Source organism: Tenebrio molitor, chromosome 7 (assembly GCF_963966145.1).
Source record: "Tenebrio molitor chromosome 7, icTenMoli1.1, whole genome shotgun sequence".
Lineage (NCBI taxonomy): Eukaryota > Metazoa > Arthropoda > Insecta > Coleoptera > Tenebrionidae > Tenebrio > Tenebrio molitor.
Window position 1 is genome coordinate 21,082,284 of NC_091052.1, and position 16,009 is coordinate 21,098,292.

General features: G+C 33.9%; 1 protein-coding gene and 1 long non-coding RNA gene across 2 annotated transcripts in view; one reads left to right on the forward strand and one right to left on the reverse strand.

The window, feature by feature from the left end:
• Positions 1-12,000, reverse strand: part of LOC138134490 (serine protease snake-like) — a 38,821-nt gene extending 26,821 nt beyond the window's left edge. Inside the window, exon 1 of the mRNA XM_069052787.1 lies at positions 11,841-12,000. Coding sequence (XP_068908888.1) covers positions 11,841-11,913 — 73 coding nt within the window. The 5' untranslated portion in view covers positions 11,914-12,000. The remainder of the gene's footprint in view (positions 1-11,840) is intronic.
• LOC138134494 (uncharacterized) lies at positions 461-5,207 on the forward strand. The gene is made up of 2 exons (XR_011160741.1): positions 461-3,199; positions 3,254-5,207. It is a non-coding gene; the product is annotated as an uncharacterized lncRNA (long non-coding RNA).
• Positions 12,001-16,009: the final 4,009 nt, after the last annotated feature.

The following is a 16,009-nucleotide window of genomic DNA, read 5'->3' on the forward strand; positions in this document are numbered from 1 at the left end:
TAAGACCAAATTCGAAATAGAACAACATACATATTGGGTGATTCAAAATGATTGTGACCAAGTATGGCAACTATGTACGAAAATTTATGTGGCAACTGTGTGAATGAGGCAGAGTTGTCATTTCATAGGCGTGCATTTGATTTTTTTGATATCATTACACATTGATTTGACAGTTTTCAAAATTGCGCGACTATGAAGTGTCAGAGAAATGTCAACTCTACCCTACCCACACAGTTGCCACATAAATTTTCGTACATAGTTGCCATACTTGGCCACAATCATTTTCAATCACCCAATACTTTTAGATTATTTTTAGTAGAATGATTAAGACACAGGTCCTTAATCAAATTCTCAAGAACAGATGAAAATCAATTTTTACCAAGTAGTCAAGTAGGAAAATGACTTTAAAACTAATAGTATATTAAAACATGAGTTTTATTATATTAAGACACAAGTCAGATTTGCAGCACGACTGCTGCAAGCAGGAGTGCCTGTAAATGACGAGTGCTCTTAAGTTTTATAAAACGAATTTTTTATGCTATTTTTTCTAATTTGCATATTAAATACATGTTTTTTTTTGGTAATTTAGGGAATTTTGTGACCGTTGGTGACACATTTATTTCATGGTTAACATTTAAAATAATAATTGTCATTTTTCGCAAGTGAAATTGCAATTAAAGATGAATTATCTAGAAATGCGGGAAATAGCAGAGAATACTAGAGTCAATTTGCTGCCGGTAATGTGTGTTACCAACTGATTTCGGAGGTGTTAATAGCTTATTAACGCATTCAAAACGAATGCGTTAACAGCATTGTTAAAACAGCAAATTAGAAAAATCATATCGTATGATCAAAAAGTCTTTGGATCAGGGTTGCCGTGGAATTAACAAGATATCTCATGTAATTGAGTTTATTCGCCTCGTTTATGTTTAAATGAGTTTGGTGAGAGATTAGCATTACTTTGAAGTACACATAAAAACTACGGGGAGCAGAAGCAAAGCTTGTACATCACAAAATTGATTGTTCATTTCTTTTAAGCAAAATTAGCTTTCATGTTCCTCGCTTGAATAGTCGAAACTACACTACGTTTTATATTCCTAGCTACAGAACAAATGTGTTGCTTAAGTCGCCGATTATTTTAATGTGTAACAACTTTAATCAGTTCGCTACAAGGTGTGACATTCACTTTGACTCTCTGAAAACAATTCTTGACGCTGTAGAATGCCGACTGTTGTCTTTAAAGAGTTGAGATCATTATTATGACTTATCAGCTTGTAGTTAGTATGTACCGTGCTCTCAGCACATTATTTCCTGTAATTGGGTGCTTCCTGTAGGAAATATATTTATTTATTATTGTTATTAAAATAATTCTATTGATGGTTTTTACATTTCATGGCTATCGCCATCCAAAGACTTTTTGATCACACTATATTTATATGAAGGCATTATACACTGAGCGACAAAAGTATGGAAAAATTCCTTAAAAATTAAACAAAATGTTTTTCAAAAAATCTTTGAACAGGTTAATTTTAGTTTATAAAAACACATGTTTTAGTACCAAAGAAAATTCCAAGCATTTGTTTTCGAGTTATGACGTCATCGATTGTTTTTTTAAATGGAAACCCCCTCTTGTTTGTCTGTTTAATTGTCTAAATGACAGTATAAAAATTTTGTTATCTTACATAAGGAAATTTTTGAGAAAAAATAATAAAGTTAGAAAAAAATAATTTTATAACGAACAAAAACAAGTCAAAAATCAAGTAGGTAAATCAAACAGTCAAATGTTACTGTCAATTTCATTCGTATGTGTTATTTGTTTTACAAAACGTTTTCGAAAATGACTCATTTAACAGAAACACAACGTATTGAAATTTTAATTTTGACTGGGTGCGGGGATAAAACTAGATAAAACTAAAACAGGGGGAATTTCTTCATAAACTTGCTTATTGTCAACAAGCTGGGGGATGGGAATTCGAACATTTAATTCCATAATTTTAAATACTTACTAACACAGTTTTTGACTTGTTTTTGTTCGTTATAATAGTACAAAGTGTCTATAAAAGAACATATATCAAGAGTCCTGTGGAATTGTGCGGCTCTATTTTATATTCTTTTTGGCCGAACCACGGCTTCCTAGATTAATAAGAGTCGAAGCCTCTAATACGGCTGGTCGAGTTCATCAGTTGCAAGCATTTTTACTGTTCCTGAGAGGGCGCCACTATACATTTGTGTATTTGGCTGTTTAACCGCGTACAAATCTCATTTTAAAAAGAATCGTAATTTGTATGTTACATACACTACTTCAAAAAGTAGATTATTGATAGAAAAAAAAACATTAATACGATTTTTCATTAATTTAATTTAAAAAATATTTGTTTTTTGGTAGAGGGCGCTACTATACTTTTGGCTTTTGAAGGAACAGACAGTTCAAGGAACTCGACCAGCCGTATTAGAGGCTTCGACTCTTATTAATCTAGAAAGCCGTGGGCCGAACTATGTCGAGTCGTTGAAGCTGGCAAATTAGATGTCAAATGACAAATGTCAAATTATTAATATTTAAATCTTAGCGTCAGTTTGTGAGTTTGGCGTCTTAGTTGTTTTGCTTGTGATTTTCTTCAACAGTCTTTATCAAAAGTAAAACGTTTTTCCGCATAAGTGTGAACTGTGAATACCAAAAATAACTTAGGAAATAGCGAAGGTAAGACATTTATTTTCGTATGTTTACAGTAAGTAATAAGCAATCTTTTAGTGAACCGCAATGGTTTTATCGCTTGAGCAAAACATCTTCATTGTGATGTCGTATTACCGAAATGGTACCCTGCAGAATGAAGAGTGGGTTTATTCTATAGACGCTTGCAAGGAACAATTTTTCCCAAAATTTCCAAATGACAACATTGTGGAAGCAAATTAATTCCACACATTAGAAGGATTGTGGATAGATTTGTGGCATCTGTTGAAAAAGGTAAAAGTGTAGGAAGAGCGCCAATGAATGAAGAAATTGTTGAAGATTTACTCCAACGAATAGAACAAAGCTCAAAAAAATCCCTCAAGAAGTTATCACTTCAGGCTGATGTACCGCTGGAAAAAACCTGAACTTCTGTTCACACAAAATCACAACACTTCAAGAACTTCGACCAGGTGATTCTGAGAGGCGCTTAGAATACTGCAATTGGTTTTTGAACAATTTGAATGATGACAGGTTCCTAATAATGAATTTGAATTAAACAATTTCATTTTTTAACTTTGCTTGCAGATTATTACACATCAGTTTTTTTTTGACGAAGCACAAAACTATAGAATATCGAGTTCAGAAAATCCACATGCATTTGTAGAAACCCGATTGCATCCTATAAAGGTTGGAGTATGGATTGCTGCCTCACGAAGGTGTTTAATTGCTTTTAGTGTAAAAATCAAAGAACCTGTCATTAATGAAGTTACATAACCTCTGTTTTTCTATTTGGTACCACAATATGCTACAAAGCGGCAAAAATCAAATATATTCAAGTTCCACAGCACTCTTGATATATGTTCTTTTATACACACTCTGTATATTAAAGTAGGTATAGGTTGTAGTGACCCAGTTTAAAATTTAAATTTAAATTTCCGGTACCGCCACAACAGCGCGCCAAATGTGAAGGTACTAGCGGCTAGACTAGGAACTACGAGCGGAAATATAGCGGGGGTTGAAGCTCGCTCGCGCGGGTGGTTGAAGGGGGGTAGGTCACTTTTGTTTAGTTTTTCGAAACGAACTCATCTTGCGAAGAGCGATCCAAGTTTCTAAAATTTGTAAGTTAAACCTGAACAATTACACTATCGTTCCGAGTAGATATTTTGTGTCCCCGTGAGTATTCAACGTTTTTAATTCACCTGGGTAATTTATCCCACTTTCGTTGCCTGTTTTTTTTGTGTTTTGTTTTTCGGACCAGGACCACGTGGTAAGGGTATGTTGTAGATTTCATTTTGTTGCATGCTGTTTCTTTAAGAGGCGTCCATTTGTTAATTTTAAGCGTTATCCCTAAGTTTCTCCCGGGAGGTCCATTTTTGACAATCTGTTAATTTCGAAAATTAGTAGCCGTCGTCCGGACCGCGTGCGTCCATTTTGTTTTTCTTTCACTAACGTTTTCTAACGGCACTCGACCCGCCATATTTTTGTTTAACATTACCAACGATTATTGTATTCGTTATTTATGCTGCTTACCGATATTTGTGCCAGTTAAAGCGTTTTTTATTTTATCGTTATTTTACTTCGCGTTTTGTCCCCTTTTATTTGCGCATGGTTTAATGTTGCGTTTTGTTTTGTTTATTTATCATTGTTTAATGTTGCGCTTTGTTTTGCTGAATTTTCTTATCGTTTAAATGTTACGCTTGTTCGATTGAATTGAACTGAATTTTTTTCTTTGTGTTGTTGCTAGATTTCGGAAAGGTTAAAGTAAAATGTTGTAAGTGCGCCCCTATGGGAGCTAGGTGACAATCAGGAAGTCGTGGGGTTTGTTTAGTAAATTTCTGTGGAAGCTACGGTTATTTAAAGCCGTTAGCGGAGGCGGACCTAGGTCTTCGCATATGCGGCGGCGGGATGTTTTCGTGAAGCTTCCGTCGAGTTTATAAAGATTTCGGGGGCTTGTCGGGAAACGGTTGGTTGGGGACGGTGGAGCTAAATATTCGCTGATGCTGTTTAGTGATGCTAATCGTACGACCCCGAAACGCTCTGTCACTCTTGTTTGGTCGGTGAAATAGTCTGACGTTCATTAATACCCCGAATATCTATGAACGTCGCTTGATTTCAAGATGATTCAGTCCCCTCGCGGCCGAAAGTTTGTTACCTCCAGCGCTAAGCTCCCGTTGGCGTACCTTGACCGCGTAGTTCCAAATTAAACATTGTTTTGTCATTAATCGAATTGTAAAATATGAGTAATACCTGGGATACGGTTTTTTGAAGAGGGTTTTCATCCGTCCCTGTCTGTAATAACTGCACCATAATTTGTTTACTTGTTTTGCAAGCTTTAACTGTCATTTTGTCTGTCATGTGCCCGTTTTCTGTTATTTTAAATATTGTTGCATTCATCTTGTCGTTTATCTTTGTGATGTACTCAACTAGTTAATTTCTTGTACTTCGTTAAACTTAATTTCTGACCTTTGTATTCGTTTCAATTTCTTTTTCATCAAAGTTATTACAGACATTTTTAATAAAAGGTATTTTGCGTCCCTCACATGTGTGTTTTATTTGCGGCACTCTTCCAACTGGAACCCTCACCGTTTGCATTCCGAACCTTTTCCGCCAAAAGAAAATCACAACGTAGGGCTCCTCCGATTCGATGACGATCACGATCACATTTGTTACCGTTTTGCGTAGGTTCAAATATTTGGCGGAAAAAGTAATGTATTCAAATCATTACAAGGTGGAAAAAAGGTCTTTAAAACACGCGCGATTTTTCGAGCACGACGGCGCAGCCGGAGTGTTCGAAATAGAGCAAGTGTTTTAAAGACCAGTTATCCACGAATACTTTACGCTATTTGTTTTATTGGTACACTTTGAAATCATAAATATTACAAAAATTGTAAATAAGAACGTGAATACATTAGTGATGTGACATGAATATACCTTATATTGCGTTGTCATGGAAAATGAAAAAACCACAATTAATTTCCAATCTGTCACTTAATCTCAACAATATTATTCACATTCATTTAAAAGATTAAGATTGTTGAATATTTGATTAAAGCTTTTGAAACGTTTGTTAGTAGTATTTTATTTGACGTTACAAGGTACTCCTGTCCTGTCAGATCAATCATTAATAAGTTAATATTTAGACTTCACGTTTCTCCGGTCCTCTCGGATTGTTGATGATGCCATGGAAACTTTAAAAAACGCGCGTTTTTAAAAGTTCGATTTATACACGCTCAGGCGTGTTATAAATGAGTAAAATAGCTTACCAATAAAAAATAGTATATTATGATACAAGTTTATAAGGAAGCCTTTAAATCACGCGCGACGAGTTTAAGAGCACGACGCGTAGCGGAGTGCTTTTAACGTCGCAAGTGCTTTAAAGGCCCTTATAAACGTGTATCATACGCTATTTTTTATTATACCTGCACTAAAATATGAAAATTATAACAAAAAAAAAGCAAATTGAAATACCTTTTCCGAGGTAATCTGTGTCATTAATCGTTGATATAGAAATGGTCAATTGTTGTTGTTTCGTTGCTATCATAAATCGTGTATCAATGTCTATTTATCATTGTTCAAAATGTAGGTGAATTTGTTGTTACCTAAGCAACCCTTAAAGCTTTAGTGTTTTAAAGGCCCTTTTTCGCACGCATTTTAGTGTCAAAAACAGGGATTATGATTCAGGTATAATAAAAAAATATTTTTTCCAACTTTATTATTTTTTTTCTCAAAAATTTCCTTATAAGGTAACAAAATTTTTATATCGGCATTTAGACAATTAAAAAGGCTATCAGAATCAAGAAAAAAAATAGGGGGTTTCTATTTAAAAAAACTATCAATGACGTCATAACTCGAAAACAAATGACTGCTTGGAATTTTATTTTATATTAAAATATGTATTTTTTTAAAGTAAAATTAACCTGTCCAAAGATTTTTTTTTAAATTTTGTTTAATTTTTAATGAATTTATTCCATTCTTTTGCCGCTCACTGTAGATGCATAAATAGTGTTCATCGCTACAAAATTGGGTATTACTTTTTTGTTAAAATTAATAACCTAGGTTCAGCAGGCAGAAAACTATCACTTATAATATCCCGATGCATAGATTCTATTCGAAAAATTTTTTGAGTGCATTGCTGACAAAGTTATTAATCGGCCGAGTCGAAGAGGATATGAATCTATGCAGAGGGATATTCGGCAAGAAAATCGCATGAATACATTAACCATCAATGAACGACAAAAAATGTATCCAAGGGCCGGTTGCACCAACGCCAGTTAAAGTTAACTGTAGCTTAAAATGCTTCGTTACTTTAGTTATCTATTGTTATAACAATGTTTTCGTATATTTTAATCTGTAGCTAAATTTAACTCACGTTGGTGCAACCGGCCGTAATAGTTTTTTAATAGTTATTTACATAAAAGTCAGGAAAATCTCACATTACTGAAGACGAGCTAAATTGAAATACAAGGCACTTCGTGCCCAGTATTTTAAAGCTCCGAGTCAAATTTACAAATTTTAGAAAAAAAATTTACAAATTCCACAAAAATCAAGTTTGTCAATTTTGTTGGCAACTATAGTTACAAAGTAAAAAACATCGAAAACATTTATTTTGCGTCTTGTAATGTCTTTTCATGCCGCCGGCCGTTATCGACGGTTTTGCATGATTCAAAATCCGCCCGCCGGGAACGTAAAATTCCCGGCCTAGTACTTACAAAAGTGACCTTGACTGAAAATTCGCTAGAGAATGGGCAGGCAGCATTGAATATAACCAACGGACTCCGTTTCGGCTCAGGGACGCGAGGGTCGCGGGTTCGAATCCGACTGTGAAACAAATTTTTTACTTTTTAAAAATGATTTAAATTTGTCGGCAAGAAAAATTTTGTGGATTACACGTCCAGAAAATGTTTTGCGAGTGCTCGTGTTGCTTCGCCTCGGCTAAACCGCCTCTGCTACGCAATATCACTCACACTCGCAAAATATCATTTTCTGGACTTGTGATCCAAATAACTATTTGCAGTACTAGTCCGGAAAATTCAATTTTCTCGCGCGTAAATAAGCAGCAAAATGTTGTTTCCAAGACTATTTCCGGAAAAAATATATACCAAGACTAGAATTTTAACTCCTCAACAAATTGAACTTTTATTTATAAAAATGTAGTAATTTGAATAAAAATTTTGCAATTTTTGTTATACTGGAAATATTTTTCTTTCCACCTAGAGTTGTCAAAAATATTTCCGGAAATATTTTATGTATCCATGGTAATAACAATAAACGTAGCTATCTATCTTAAATAGTGATTAGGAAAGAAGCAATTTAAACTGACCAATGCTGTTGTTGATGTTAAGTTACCTATTAATTAGTTTTCCTGCTTTATTTGTAACTATGGATACATTTCAAATGCATATGCATTGTTGGGTATCCGCATTGTTTGTGCAATGACGGACGTTTTTAGGTTAGGTGTAGTATTTTTCAGGTTATAGTATTTCTGCTAGGATGTTTCATATTGGGAAAACGAACTGCGTACTCCTGAGGAGCAACTGTGGCACTCTCATCACACTGTCCATATAAGACAAGCATATCAAAATATTCTGAAGCGGTAAACATTACGCGTTTTTAATGACTTGTCAGAAATAATTTATTATGACATAATATTCAATTATAATGTCTTTGCAACAATCAAATTTGTTTCGATAGTTACCAATATAATTTTTTAAGGTAATTTTATATCTACACGCGATTGGTTAATTAAAAACGTTCTTATTTTAAAATCCAATGAGGATGGATTTTTTTAAATATTTTTCCTATCATTGCCAGAAGATAATGATTTCACCGTGTTATTTTGGTCCGCCAGTTCTGGGAGACCCTGTATAAGTGATGGTAATTTTTTGATAATTGTAACTAGATGCACGAATCTTTATTGCTATAGAAATCTCACCAGTGGACGAAATCCCACGAGTGGGATTTCTTAATAGCAACAAAGATGAATGCTAATCTAGTTAAAATTATCAAAAAATGTAATTCGGCGTGATAATTTTTTAAAACTATGTCACATCTCAAAAGCAAAATCTGAATGGTATTCCATAATGGCGACGGTGCTGAATTTTTAATGTTTATATTGAAACAAATGGCTGCGCTACCTTAACAACGAAAACATTATTATCGCGCTAATGGTCCACTTGAAATGTTTCCTCATTACGATTGGCTGACAGGACTCTTTAAAAAATAATCACTTTAAAAATTAAATTTTGTTCGATGCAGTTCAAATTTAGTATATGTTATGAAAAAATGATAGAGAAATAAAATCCGTTATTAGAATTTAATTAAAATGTTTTGATGTAAGATATACGTTTAAATTAATTTGGGCCGTTCTACTTTATGAAAATTTATGGCAGACGAAGATTTGTGAGGGATTGCAGTTTGTCTGACGCTGACACAGGCAGGTACCGCTAGGACCCTCTTGAATGGTCTTCGTACCATAAATTGCGGACAAGAGTAATAACCACAAAGTTAACTTTGTCTGCCATAAATTTTCATAAAATAGAAGGACCCAAATTAAATTAATCAAATATCTTTACATCAAAACATTTTATTTCTCTATCATTTTTTCATAACGTATTGTTACATTTTAAAAAATACAAGTCTTTGGTTTTGGTTGGAGGTCAGATCGGTGCGGGACTGTGAAAGGAGCTGAAACGCCTAGTGGTTGAACGGCGAGAAAAGGGTGTGGAGACGTCGAGGGTCCGAAGAGGGTGAGGCTGGAAGAAGAGTCCAGGAAGTCCAAACACAGACGCCGAGGAGCGGATTTACGGATCCCCGACGGACGGTTCGCGAAGAACCAAACGCCCGGATTTCGTCGTCCACCGTGAGCCCGAGGAACGTCCAGGTTTCCAGAGACGTCGACCACCCCGTGACGATCAAGGCCAGGGTGATAGAGTAAATTTTTAGTTTTCCGGAAGCGAGCGCGTCGTTTCAGGCAGAACGTTTTTTTTTTTGTTCGGGTTTGAGTTATCGGTGTGCTGGTGACCGCGCCTGCAAACGGCCGGTCAGGTCGATAACAGTTTTTTTTTTGTAAGAGTTCTTGTTATTTTATTTCTTTATCTTTTGTGTCTTCGTCCGCCGCTCGACTTTTTTCTCTTTTACAATTTTCCTTTTCTTCTGGGAAACGAGGTGGGGCCCGAGGGAACGGTCCCGTCGATCGTGGGCGGCGTAGGAGAATAGCGTCGAGGACGATATCGGGCTTCGCTTTCGGTTCCCCCCTTTTTCTTTTTGATTTTTGTTTTTGAATTTCATTTGCTTTTCGAGAGTTTTTTTTTATCGCGGCGAGGGCACAACCCTTCATTTTGTACGTAATTAATTAGTGTGAGAAACGTTTTTTTTTTTGTTGAAAATTACCAGATTTGTACGTGTGCAGGACTGAGTGAAAATATATTCATTTCGTTTAAACCACTCCGAGTTTTCTTTCTTCTGGTTATCACCACCCACCCCCACATTTAGGTTGTACTCTCGAGCAGTCTCCAGTGCATCTCGACCCGAAGTCTGTTAAATCGTTATTTTGGGAAAATTTCACCAAAAGGGAAAATAAATAACGTAATAGTATATGTACTAAATTTGAACTGCATCGAACAAAATTTAATTTTTAAAGTGATAGTTTTTTGCCTGCTATACCTAGATACTTAGTTTTAACAAAAAAATAATACCCAATTTTTGTGGCGGTGAACAGTATTTGTGCATCTATAATGCCTTCATATAAATATAATTTAGTGTTAAAGTCATTTTCCTACTTGACAAAAATGATGGGACACCCGGTATATACGTTAACTAAATGCAAATGTCGTAATGTATTGTACTGTTCCGACAAAAAGTTTAATAAAAAGGTGGGTCCAGTACTCTGGATATCTACATTTTATTTTAAGTTTTTTCGATAATAAACTAGCTGTGCATTTTGTCTTTTGATTACTGACAACAATAAATAAGGAATGCTATCATGTAAATTGTAAACGGTAAACGTTTATAAAAATAACGTGACATTATTAGTAAAATGCAACCTAACCAACATGAAATAGTAATTAACGTTATAAGTCCGGGAACTCATAGTTTACAGTATGAGTGAGACGTTTAAGGACGAGGCGACGAAGGAGCCGAGTCTTGAAACTCGAAACGAATACTGTAAAAAGAGTTCACGGACGAATGTCGTTATGTATTTTATTTCATCCTGCCTCAAATTTCGTTTGAAAGAAACATTGAAATTAATTTCAAAATAATTTAACAAATACTCCAAATCTAGTCACATTTTTGGAACATGATTAGCAACGGCTGTTTGGCAATTGTTTATTTTGTTGAAATAATTTTGTGCGTCAAAATGACTTTTAAAGCAAATACGCCAGAAATTGTAAGAAAATCTGCAGAAGCCTGTGCTGAATTAATACCTAGCAAGAGTAGCAAGTCTGGTGAAAGGTATCAAAAACAATTCAGCCAGTTTTGTAAATGGAAATCAGAAAATAATGTGAAGAAAATTACCTACGGAAGAGGTTATGCTGGCTGGCCTATTTTTTAGATTTGGTTTAAATGGTTGTATTATTTTATTTGTGAACTAACGTTTTTAGTCTGAGAAAGTAAGTGCATCATCTTCTTTGTGGCCGAAATAGTTAAATTGTTAATTTGTATTTAGATCTAGTTTTGAATAAAACATTTCTTAAACCTGAATAATTGTTATTGCGATTTGTGCGATTGTTACTTTTGTGTTTCCAATAGCAACACTTAACCGGCGTCCGGCCGTTTTTTGCGTTTTCCCGGATTCAAACTGATGACGTAAAGTATTGAAATTTGACACAGGATGAAATAATAAAATAAAAGTCTACGACCTCCAGTTCACAAGTTATCACAGTTAGCACAATAAAAATGAAACAGTTTATAATAAATAGGTACACTTTAAAGATGCAGGTCCCAATTAATCCATATTTCCATTTAGAAAGTGAACAACTCCTTTAAATGCGACTATTTATTTATATGGATTGTTGATGAACAATTATTATTATTAACTAGGCGCACCGAACATCACTTTGTTCATTGTTTATTAAACATTTTATTTTTCAAGTACAACTTAAATGTTTTCTTTCATTTATTAAGCATTTATGTTAAACTCCGTAATATTTAATGAAATTTAAACAATCCTTACCAACAAATCGCTGGCTGGATACCAGTTGTATTAACACAATCACAAAACAAGTGAAGTAGTTTAAATTCAACATTGCTGCTGTCTTTTGTACGAACAAAAACCAACTCAGCACAAGTCACAATCCACAAACTCGAATCTGCACAAAGATCTCTTTCTGTGTAGGGGGGGATTAATCTAAAAACTGTTTTGATAATGAAGTCTCAAATATTAGTTGATTAGGATGAGTTAATGCAGTGGCGGCCCTGGGGTAGAGCGAGAGGAGCGGCCGCTCTAGGCGCCAGGTGGGAAGGGGCGCCAAAATTCGATTTTTGGAAATATTTGTATTTTATTACCAGAAACTGAACTATAATTGATTCGAAGTTGTCGACTAAAGGGCGCTGAAAGACAACCTAGCTCTACCCTAATAAAGGGCTAGGGCCGCCGCTGAGTTAATGCTTAAAAATGTTTCTAATAAGTAAAGGCAAGCTGCATACGTTGTAATTTTGTACGTAATAAATGTCTAGTTTCTCTCATTAAGTACCTATGTATATATCAATGATGTGAACCTGTTTATGTTTGTCCTTCACACTGTTGTTCTCCGAATTCAGATAAATAATGTTAAGATTAATAATACCATGTTAATAATTCTTATTTTTTTAAGAGATGAATATTCAATGTGTCTTGGAGGTTGTAGGTTATCTTTTATCACTTTTATCACTGCAATTCAAATGAATACATACTTAATTAACCATTTGAAATAAAAATTTCAAGGTCGTGGGGCATCCCGGCTTACATTCCTGTTAGCTCTTATGAGTCGGCAACAGTAATGCTAATAAGTAAGGTATACAGTGCGAAAACTTTAACTGACTATTGTATAATTTAAAATATATATTTTCAGTTTTGTTTTTATATTAATAAATTTTGAATAAATAGGTAAACTCAGTGCAGGTTGCAAAGACACACTTGTCATTTGCAACAGCGCTTTTATGGCATTGGTCATTTGAAATTACTTTAAAAGTGTACTTATATGGAAAATATTCAACCCAAACTATGATTTTCTGGTCCCTTTGTGTCTTTATTTGGTTCAGAAATATGAAAAAAATGCTGTTGCAAATAACAACTGTGTCTTTGCAACCTTTACCGAGTTTAGATTAATTCTGCGAAATTTGTCTTTTTTGTAATCAAATGATTTGTGCATATTTCAGTGCATTTTTAGCTAAAAAGTGTGCATATATATGTGCATATTTTCTTCATTTTTCAGTGCATACAGGCTGTTTGATGAAAAACGCCTCAACCCATAACTTTTTTATTTATTATCCGATTTCAATGAACAAAAAAACCGAAGATATGTTTTTTCATGCGCTACGAAGCAGCCATAAAATATATTTTTTTTGCGTTATTTTCAGTAGCTAACGATAGTCAACTTTTTTTTTTAAATGGACACATGCAGTTTTTTAGGCCCAGTCTGGTAAAGTTTTTTTTTCTGAATCTAATGATCTATTAAAAGTTATCGTTTGGTCCATAGCTGACTGAAAAAAAAAATAAAACAATTTTTAATTGTGGTTCAGCTTATTATGAAATTTTCAAGTGTGCCGTGAAAAACAATTGAAATACAAATAGCAACAAATGTCAAGTGTGAGTTTGAAAATTTTCAGGTGCAATCTTGAAGAGTTTTATTATTATTTTCTTGGAAAACATAAATAATAATAATAATCACGTATTATTACTTTTTCTATTAACTTTTTGTTTGTGACTAATTACGATTTTTATTACACTCGAACATCAAATAATAGTCAAATGACTGCTATCCTGCATGACTGACAATTTTATTTTATACTTAAATAAAAAAAGTTTAAAAAAGCAAATGAAAACTTCTAAAGCTTGTTTGACACGATGCTAAATTTTGTAGAAAATTTGTTAGAAAATGAGAGAGACCCTCGATAGGATCACAGTCTGTTTTTGTCAGATCCTGATCGTTCATTGGTCCTCTCTCATTTTCTAACAAATTTTCTACAAAATTTAGCATCGTGTCATACAGCCTTAAGCTGACGTTTAGATGACATTTATCGTACTTTGTATTCCGATTGTTTTTCACGGCACTCTTAAAAATTTTATAATAAGTTGTACCACAATTTTTTTTTTTTTTTCAGTTAGCTATGAACCAAATGATAACTTTCAATACATCCTTAGATCCAGAAAAAAAACCTTACCAGACCAAGCCTAAAAAACTACATATGTCAATTTACAAAAAAAAGTTGACTATCGTTAGCTATTGAAGATAACGCCAAAAAAAACCATTTTATGGTTGTTTTGTAGCGCTTGAAAAACCATATCTTTGATTTTTTTGTTCATTGAAATCGGGTAATAAATAACAAAGTTATGGGTTGAGGCGTTTTTCATCAAACAGCCTGTATAATCCGAGCTTTAATTATCATTTAATTGAAAGTTAGAAACAAAGTTTTGAATGCGTGTAATTTGTGATTTACTTAAGTGTTACGTTAATAAATTCTCTTCATTAACTCTGTTACATTTTTCTCGTCGAGAGTCACCGGATTCCGGCGGAGAGCTTTTTTTGACGTACAAATTAAAACCTTAAACTTAAAGGGGGTGTATCATGCAAAGTTGTAGAACAAAAATATCTAAGAACAAATTTTCAAACCGCATCTCTCTACGATGAACCGTTTTCGAGATACAGGGGATTATAAACGCCCATCAGGTATGTACGTGTGACGTCACACTGACATCAGTCGCCAGCCATACCGTTTACATCGTATAGTACCATTGCCATCTAGAATACAAAGCCTTAAGGTTGTACAATGCCTAAAAATATTACGTTTCACAAACGCAAGATGGCTCTGAACTGGTACACTCTGATAGTTGGCGTATAGGCAACACACCAACCTTCTAGCCTTCCCTTTACAGACTTCAATTTCTTTACAGAAATAAGGAGGGTTGGTGTTCAAGCACAATTATTGTTATCTCTATTAACCGGTAGGTGGATTCAAACTGGACCGCTTCCCTCAACCACCTCCTGTCTACTCCATGACCCGAAGCTTTGGGTACCTAACCTATACATGGAAACTGGAAATATATTATTTTTTACTATGGGTATAATCAATCCTGTTAGAAGGTTTTCGAGCCCCGTCTAGCTTCCGTTGGCTCACTTACACTCACTCCAGAGAAATCTAAATAATATTTTAATATAGACATTTTTTTTAATTTTCCGTAACTAAATCATTTTGAAGATTTTTTATATAACGTAAGACCTACTAATATCATTTATTACATACTATTAAGATGATAAATTAAACAGAAAATAGAAAATATCTTTTAAACAATGGCCAGCCTTATTGTTCTCAAGTGTCACTTTATTTGACCAAAAATATTTGACGTGTCATTTTTTCATTTCTTTTTCATTCTCTAGATAATGCATATGTACCCCTTTCCTACTATTTCATCTGAATCGAATAACAGGAAAAAAGTGTTTCTCCACGACTATTAAAGAATGAATGCATTCTTGTTGGATATTCAACGAAAGAATGATATCAATTACACATCCGGTGAGAGAAAATGTTAAAACTCACGGCTGTCGGCCTGATAAAACCAGTTCTTTATGTTATTTTTTAGAATTTGCACCCTTGTTTTAATTTAAAAAAAAAAAAATTCCAAATTCTAGGAAATTTTGTATTAATTGGTAATTCAAGGTAACGGATGCAACTACATCTGCAACATATCTTAAAAAGTAGAGTTTGAACATTAGTATTGCAAGTTTTTTGGTGTAAATGACAATAATACACTGAAATATTTATAAAAATTTTCTTAGAGATCTATTAAGCTACGAGTGCTTTAAAAGATAGCCATAAACGACTCCAAATTGAATACAATAATAGACCTACGCGTATTAGAGACGCAGATTCTAAAAATGTTTTTTAACAACAATTAATTGTTTTTTTAAACAATGTTTGTGTTTTTTTTTTGGTCAATAAACAATATGTAGTTGTTTTCACCAATTTCGTCTTTATGTTGAAAAATTAAGTATCTATTACTGAACCCATTTTAATATGTAATACATACAATATATAAAATATATAATCAAAAATCGTTTTAATATATTAAAAGATCAATATTTTAACAACTCAGTGGATTCGTTTGCCTTTGTGCATATAATTGGACATCCTTCTTCGATTTCG